At 42.3% G+C, this 9,184-nt stretch overlaps 1 protein-coding gene across 1 annotated transcript; it reads left to right on the top strand.

The window, feature by feature from the left end:
• The first annotated feature begins 237 nt into the window (after nt 1–237).
• On the top strand, nt 238–5,207 carry LOC149240290 (uncharacterized). Its single transcript, XM_089370126.1, has 3 exons — nt 238–910; nt 1,501–2,691; nt 3,418–5,207. The coding sequence occupies exons 1-3, from the start codon at nt 238–240 to the stop codon at nt 5,205–5,207; spliced, it is 3,654 nt and encodes a 1,217-aa protein (XP_089226252.1).
• The last annotated feature ends 3,977 nt before the right edge of the window (nt 5,208–9,184 follow it).

The following is a 9,184-nucleotide window of genomic DNA, read 5'->3' on the forward strand; positions in this document are numbered from 1 at the left end:
TCTCTTCCTCCAAAAACCCCGATCCAAGTTGCTCTGTCGTTAGCTAAACGGGATCTGATCGGCCAGTTCACAGGGCTATGGCCGTCTCCAAAATCCACCGAGAGCTGGGTCATCAGAAACTGGGCGCTGCTAATCAAAGAAAATGTCACCTCATACTTTCTGGGGAGAGGATACTTCCTCTTCGAATTCACATCAAAGGAAGACAAAGACCTGATCTTCCAAAACGACCCCTACTTCATGGGCCCTCAGGGTTTGTATCTGAACAACTGGACCCCGGACTTCGATCCGACAGTTGATGTACCCAAAGCAGTCCCAGTGTGGGTCAGACTTCCAAATCTTCCAGTGCATTGTTGGAATTGGGACTCACTGAGACACATTGGAAATGCCCTGGGGAAATTCATAGACCGAGCAAATAATAAAGACCAATATGACTGTGCTAGGATCTGCGTAGAGGTTGATCTGGAGGTGGGACTACCAGAGGCCATCACAATAAAGGTCGGAAGTTGGACGCATTTACAGAAACTGGATTATGAACAGCTTCCCTTCAAATGCCGGAAATGTCATGTTTATGGACACTTCGCCAGAGATTTCCCGACCAACAATGAGCCTGCAAAGGGGAAGGAGGACGGATGGAACCAAGTCAAGAGATCCAAATCACATCCTAAGAATCAGAAACTGGGAGGCCCTAACGGCAAAGGGCCTCATCAGACTACTGCTCACCAGATCCCGACCAAGACTGCGCCAGAAAACAAGTTCGACCCTCTGAGCTTGCAAACAGAGGGCACCCAGGAGGTCGAGGTACAAAAGGAGACAGAAATGACTCAGGAGACCGAGGTCCATAAAACAGCTCCTTCAGGAAAAGGTACCCCCTCAGCCTCCCTCAAAGGAGCCAATACTGAAGATCCCAAAGGTAAGATTTTAGAAGAGGAGGAAGAAGAACAGGAATCTAAAGAATCAGAAGAGGAAGGGGAAATAGGAGAGTCCCAAACCTCGGTAAGAAGATCTACAAGAGGCCGGAAAACTGACAGGGAAAAAAGGGAGTAGGAGACCTACAAAGAAAAACTTTAGGGCAGCTAACCAACCTTGGAAAAACTGTTAGCTTCAAAGTCAAAGATGTTGAAAAGTCAGATCCAAGGCTCCAAGGGAGCCCACCAGAAACACAAATAATGAAGATCATCTCCTGGAACTGTATAGGTATGGGGAGCAAAGCTAAGGAAGAAGCCATTAGAAACTTAATCAGAACAAAGACTTCAGACATACTTCTAGTCCAGGAGACAAAGTTGGAAGACATAGTCTTCCTTCAAACAAGCAAGAAACTCTAGTTCAAAAGTGAAGCAAGAGCAATCTCTGCCCGAGGAGCCTCGAGAGGAATCGGCACTTTATGGAACATGAGCAAATTTGTAGTCCTATTTGAGGCTAGAAATACCCACTGGTTGCTGCTGAAAATGCATAACCTAGACACCAAGGAAATTTTTTGTCTTTTTAATGTTTACTCTCCAGTCAATGTTGGGGAAAAAAAGAACTGTTGGGACTCCATAAGACAACAAGCAGATTTGACAAACATGGAAAATATAATTATAGCCGGAGACCTCAATCTCATTCTCCATTCATCCGAAAAAAGGGGAGGCAGCATAGTACGTGATCCAGCAAGGGAATGGGTGGAGGACATTTTGCAGGACTGGGACATGCTGGATATCAAACCCTCTTCCGGTAAGTACTCTTGGTCTAATAAAAGAATGGGCCCTGGCCATATTGCTGCCAGACTAGATAGATTCTTTATTCAAAGTTCCTTCTTGCTGCTAGGCCTAGAACCAAGAATGCATATTCTTCCTAATAGCATATCGGACCATAAGCCCATTAAACTAGAGCTTCTAGCTCATCTTGATTTGGGTCCTATCCCCTTTCGTTTTAGCCCGCTCTGGATAAAGGAGCCAGACTTCATGCAAATTGTCAAGGATTGCTGGAATCAGTCGGTCAAAGGTTCGCCTTTCTATATCTGGGAAGAAAAGCTCAGAAGGGTAAAAGGAGCTCTCAAAAGATGGGCTAAAACTCTGTCTAATCCGGCTACAGACAGAAAATCCATGAAAGCCTCGCTTGCCTCCCACCAAAAGCGTATGGAGAATGATACAATCACTAAGGAGGTGCTAGAACAGGAATCTCATCTGCAACAGTGCTACCACAAGGCTTGCTTAGCTGAAGAAGAATATTGGAGATTAAAATCCTGCAATCTCTGGCTCAAAGCAGGGGATAGGAATACTACCTTTTTTCACAAACAAGCCCAGGCAAGAAAATGTTTTAACACTATCTCGGAAATTAAAGAGGATAATGACATTGATAAGGATTTCAAGTATATAAAGAAAGCAACCTTTTTACACTTTCGAAGCTTGTATAGTGAGGACAAGGATCCGAATCAATATTCAGATCTGCTAGATGTTATACCTTCTGTAATATCTCAGCGAACAAAAGAAACTCTTGAGGCCAAAATCACTAAATATGAAGTGAAAAAATTCCTCTTTGATATGGATCCAGATAAGGCCCCTGGGCCGGATGGCTTCTCGGCCATATTTCTTCAAGCTTGCTGGCCGATTATAGAAAAGAATCTGCTCAAAATGGTGCAAAAGTCTCAGAACACTCAGAAAATAGGAGGCAGCACAAATTTTGCTTTCTTAGCCCTTATCCCCAAGGAGAAAGGTGCCAAAATCTTTAGCAAATTTTGCTCGATCTCCCTATGTAACACTGGATACAAATTAATCACCAAAATAATTGCAAACAGATTGAAGCCCATCCTACCCAAAATAATCCCTGAGAACCAAGGAGGCTTCATCCAAGGAAGGCAGAATGTGGACAACTTCATTCTCGTCCAAGAGGCAATTCACTCAAGTCTTCTCCGAAAAGAGCAAGGTATGGTAATTAAACTTTATTTAGCCAATGCATTTGATCGAGTAAATCATAGCTTTCTTTTAAATGTTATGAGCAAATTTGGGTTTGGAGAAAATTTCATTAAATGGATCCGGGCATGCATCTCGGAGCCATGGATCACCCCTCTAGTGAATGGAAGAGCCACTGATTTTTTCAAAGCTTCGAGAGGACTTAGACAGGGGTGTCCTCTATCCCCTCTGCTATTTGTCATCCAAGCCTCTGTCCTCAGCTTCCTGTTAAACAAAAAGATGCAAGATCAAGACATCAATGGATTGTGTATTGCAAGAGGGGTAAAAAACATAAATCATGCCTTGTTCGCGGACGACACTTTGTTACTGGGACCTGCCACTCTCACCTCTGCATCAAAATTCAAAGTGGTTTTGGATGACTTCAGTAAGGCCTCAGGCAGTGCTGTAAATAAGAGCAAATGCCACATCTACAGCTGGAATATTACACCCAGGGTGTTATCTGATATTTCTAGATGTTTGGGCTTCGCAGCCTCTTCCTCATGGTCTTCTTTCAAATATTTGGGACTACCTGTACACCATAAGAGACCTACAAGCAAAGACTGGCTCCCACAGCTGGAAAAATTCAAGTCAAAAATACAAGCCTGGGGCTACTCTTGGCTCAATACTGCTGGAAAATCAGTTTTAATTAAATCAGTGCTTATCAGTCTCCCTTTATTCCAATTCACTGGGCTTCTTGCTCCGGCAACCATCATCAAAAAAATGGAAGAATATATTCGGAGGTTCTTCTGGAAGGGAGGAAAACAAAACGAAAATAAGATTCCTCTTATCAGTTGGGAAACCATTACCAAGCCTTTGTGGGAGGGTGGCTTAAATTTTAAAAATCTCTGCCAGCAGAATGTGGCAATGGCAGCAAAGATCATATGGAAAATCATTGCACCCAATCCTGGCTGGGCTCAAGTGGCTCTCTGGAAAAAATATTTCAAGGGATCCCGCACCAGATGTTTGGATAATGTTATTCAAAGGCCTAACTCGGCATTCCTGAAGTTGTATGCTAAATTTGCCCCTCTAATTACAGTGCACTCCCATTGGATTCCAGGTAATGGCAAAAAGGTCAACATTTGGACTGACAAAACCATGAATAAAGAATCAGTTGAAAACAGAGCCTCCATTAACACGCTGCATTGCTGGATGGACAGAGAGGGACTGTGCACGCTGTGGGATATTTCACTATGGAACAATGATATTTGGGCAGGTTGGAAACGCATCGAGGTGTCGGAGCAATTGACAAATGAATGGGCCACGTTACTTGATTTCTTGCATGGAATGGCACCCACGCATATGAGGAAAAGAGATCAGAAAGGATGGGGAACGAGCATCAGAGGTTACGCAGTCTCCCTGGGGTATATCAAATTGAATGAGCGACCATATGTTCCCCCTAATCCAGCTCCATGGCGAGGTGTATGGCGCACTCCTTCATGGCCCAAAATTGACTTCTTTGCCTGGCTGCTCTGCCACGGTAAAATCTTAACCTATGACATCTTACAGAAGAAAGGTTTCTATGGTCCCTCCATCTGCTCATTGTGCAGTGAGAACACAGAGTCAACAGTTCATTTGATTCTTGAGTGTAACCTCTCCAAGAAGGTATGGATTTCACTTATTCAAAATCCGGATCCAAATATCAAGCTCCCTTGCACCATGGCAGATCTCTTTTCAAACTGGGCAACCAGATACCCTGGTCCATCTCCTAAAAATCAGATCATTAAAACTGCGTGGGCAGTCCTCCCAAAGATCATAAGCTGGCAGATATGGCTAGAACGTAACAGAAGAGTCTTCAGAAATACAAAGCAGAATCACAAGATTTTAGAAAACAAAATCAAATGCCAAATCAAGGAGTGCTTGGCTGATATAAAAGATGATTCCAACCTCAGTCAACAGGACATCATTTGGGGATTGACTCTAGGCCTTCAATTCCAACCAGCAGTCAGAAACGCCCCTATCATTAAAGACTGGCAAATAAGGAAGTCTGAAAGTGACTTTCAAGACTGGATCAAAATGCAAGCAAGACACTCCCTCTTTTTTGACGGGGCAGCAAAGGGTAATCCGGGCAAAGCTGGAGTAGGAGGTGTTGTTTTAAACCCAATAGGAGAAAAATTCCACTCCTATGCTTGGGGTCTCGGATATTCTTCCAGTATTCAAGCAGAGGCCTTAGCCCTCTTTCAAGATCCTCAAAGAATTAAACATAAAAGAAGCCAATGTTATAGGCGACTCCCAGATCATCATAAACGCAATGGCTTCCAAATCCCCAGCTCTGGATCTTAAACTAGCAAGACTGATAACCAGAATCAAAGGCTTGGAAAGCTACTTTCAGGACTTGAATTATTATCATGTGCTGAGAACCCATAATAAAGAGGCGGACATAGAAGCCAACAAAGTTGTTCTCCTCTCTGCCGGAACCAATATGAAAGACGGAAAAGAATCATGGGAGCCCATTCCATAATTTGATCGCTGCCATGTTCTACTACTTGATATTAAATAAATTTGTCTGCATCTTCAAGTGGGGGAAAATATCTGAAATTGATTCCATGGACTCTTTAGTAAGAAAGAATTCTGCAAGCTCCAGCTGCATACTTAGTCATTGCAGTGAGTGGCAATAGGGAAAAGATATCTCCAATGTAATCAAATTTTTAGCATTTAGGCCAAGATGAATACAAACACTCCATAACCATTTATGTTAAAAAATAATAATTAATTAACTAATTAATGTTACATTAACTGATGACAACTTTCAATGGACAAGGATGACTATTGTCAAATACTGCAAACATAGGGTTGATCAAGTTTCAAGGTGTTCATATTTCCCAATGTTTGAATAATGTGTTGGCTACAATAATTATGCATCAATAAATTTTTATAATTTTTTATCAATGTTGTAATTAATATATAGAAATTTAATATATATTTATAATTAAATTTCTATAATTATATGTTAATGTTGTAATTAATATATCGATGTATTAATATTAATAAATTAATAATTTAATATGATGATTAATTAATATTGTCCACAGGTTCCTTCATAGATGGTGATCGGGTGCTCTGTTAAGACACTCCTTGATGTGAAGTCACTTGTTCAATTCTCCACTCCAATCAGGGTGATATGTTGGGGATGATGAAGATGTAGTCTTGCTAAGCTTACAAAAAAAATATGATGATTAATTCTTTTTTTTGGTCAATTAAGAATGGAGCCTTTTATTAACCGTACAAGTACATTACATATGTTACACGTCTTTGCAAGTGCAAAGACCCAAACAAGAACCAACTTGTTGTGGGAATTCCATCAACAGGACCCAGGATCAAACCAATTCTCACAAATTTTCAAAAACTTTTAGAAAGGAAGGAGTGTTAAACTCCCAAGGGCTCTTTGTCATCCATTGACAACTTTAGAGCTTTCACTAAGCTAATAGACCCCTCCAAAAGTCACAGAGTTTTGCTAAACTTCCACTAATCCAGACCCGACGGTAACACAAACCACAGTTTAAAAAAGTTTGAGATCCGCCCTTCAAAAGATTCATCGACACTTCTACACCATTGATCTATTTAAGATCCAATGGTCACAACACTTCCTGACTTTGAAACATGCTCCTCGTCTGTCAACTATCGATCTCGCACCACCCGATCTAACGGCTCACACATATTTCAGCTGGTTAACCTGCACACTTCAAATCCGCTCGAAAAGTGGTTTCCCTCTCTCACCTCGCTGCTACGTGTCACTGAGTGAGTGGAATTGAAGCCAAATAGGAAATACCATTTACGGCTTTTCCTCCGCCCAAAATCCACTTGTGGGTTTCTCCAACCCGTTTCTACTAATCCGGACCCGACGGTAACACAAACCATAGTTTAAAAAAGTTTGAAATCTGCCCTTATAAAGATATGTCGGCACTTCTTCACCGTTGATCTATTCAAGATCCAACGGTCACAACACTTCCCGACTTCGAAACATGCTCCTCGTCTATCAACTGTCGATCTCGCTCCACCAGATCTAACAGCTCACTCGTATTTTGGTCGGTTAACTTGCGCACTCCAAATCCACCTGAAAAGTTGTTTCCCTCTCTCACCTCGTTGTTACGTGTCACTGTGTGTGTGGAATTGGAGCCAACGGGGAATTACCATTTACAACCTTTCCTCCGCCTGAAATCCACTTGTGGGTTTCTCCAACCCGCTTCTTCTCATTAATTGTTGGGTAACTTCCTCGCCCAAACACCATAGATCTATCTCAACTGAGATATATCATTCCAAAATCAATCTCCACGCCACTACATCCTTGGCCTTCCTCTGCTGATCTCGACCATCTGCTCAAATCTGTTGGAATATTGATGCCAATACAATCTGTGGACTGCTACCAGTCAACAAGCAAACAATTTAAGCATCCATGTACTCCCACTTGTCTCCTGAGCCTCATCGATCCATCCTGTCAATCCATCTATCCCTATCTTTGGTAGCTTGACAGAGACAATCCTCTAATAGTTTGCCTGGGGGTATCAACTCCCAAACGTGCCGAGTGTCCCTTTCCTTACTAATCACTCCTTCATTCACGAGACGATCAACTAACATATTAGCTTTTCTTTTCACATGGACAAAGTTTATAGTTTTTAAGGTTTGTAGGTGGGTATAAATACGGAGAAAGACCTGCGATAGCCTCCAATGTTTCGACACTTTATCTGGTGCCGTACCATTGCTATTTTCTTGGCCGCTCTAATAATCCATTCTGAATCTACTTCAATGATGACATTGTGTGAATTTGAGTCCACCAAGATTTCCAGGCATTTCTCTAAGGCCATGAGTTTCGCCGTGTTATTAGTGGCCTTCCCCAAGTGACCATGAAAGATCTCCTTTATTCATCCCTGTTTGTCTCTTATAACACCCCCATAACCAGCTAACCTTGGGTTGCCCTTAGATTCTCTGTCTATATTGACTTTTAAGAAACCATGTGGAAGAGGCTTCTAAATATTTATATCTGCATTTATTTGGCTCACACCCTTAATTATGCCCTGTGGGCCTATAGACTGGAGACCCAAATGCAGTAGTATACACGCATCTTGGGGTAGAGGAGGGTCCTTAGGAAGTCTCCACAACAAGCTTCTGACTGTGTCTTTGAGCTGCCTTAAAATTTGATCAATTAAGTGCTGGGGCTTGCTTCCTTTGTTCTTGAAGATCCTACTATTACGTTCTTTCCAAACATCCCAAATGACAAAGCCTGGAACCAGAGTCCAGGATTTATTGATGATTTCATTCCCTGAGAATTTTTTCCTCCAATTCTTCAAAGTGTTGGAGATGCTGAGTCTATCCCTATCAGTGTGCCTAAAGATTGAATCCACCCATTCCCACATGGTAGAGGTGAAAGGGCAGAGGTTGAGAAGGTGATCCATCATCTCCTCTTGTAAGCCACATAGGTAACATTTGGATGGGCCAGTGAAGCCTTTTTTCAGGAGATTCTCCCAAGTTAAAATTTTCCTTTGATGAACTAGCCAAATGAATAACTTTATTTTCATCCAGTGGGGGCTTTGCCAAAGATTCTTCCATACTTGATCAGGGTTTTGGTAGTTAAACCCTGTTACTACTTGTTTAGCTTATTTGAGGTAGAAGTTTCCTTCGGTGTTCCTTCCCCATATTAGTTGGTCAGGCAAGGAGGATACCAAAATCCTCCTATGCTCTAGATCCTGAGCAAGAGAGATTGCCTGGGCCTTCAGAGGGCTTTCTTCACTGTGGCCTAGATCCTTCCAAATTCTTCATTTTCAATTGTTCCTTACCTGGTCCCAGAAGTCATTTACCACGAGTAGACCTTTGTTATCGGTAACATTCTTGAGAGCTGCTAATTCATCCTTATACACGTTGGGTTCTTGTTGCCAGTTATCCTCACAAAACCGAGCCGGGTTCCCAGCTCGGATCTCCCAGAAACTATGCTGCTGAACAATACCTTTATTTTCCCAGGCAAGGTTCCAAACATGGGAGCCCTTAATATGCCCTGACATTCGAATTTGATCCTTCTCCTGCCAATTCTTGGCATATTTTTGTTTCCAAAGCTTGGCCCAGTGGGTTGCCGATTCCTTGATCCACCTCCACCAGAGTTTAGCTCCCGAAACTCTGCTGAGGGTTTCAGGGTCATGAAGCCCCAAACCACCATGGCTCTTGGGTTTGTAGATCTTGTCCCAGGCCACTAGAGCCCATTTATTTTTCTCTTCTCCTCTACCCCACAGAAAATTCGTTTGTATGCTCTTGATATGTTGTTGAACTCCTTT

This window comes from Pinus tabuliformis, chromosome 8 (genome assembly GCF_031772625.1).
Source record: "Pinus tabuliformis cultivar Carrire ecotype Pingquan chromosome 8, CPIR1, whole genome shotgun sequence".
In the NCBI taxonomy this organism is placed as follows: domain Eukaryota; kingdom Viridiplantae; phylum Streptophyta; class Pinopsida; order Pinales; family Pinaceae; genus Pinus; species Pinus tabuliformis.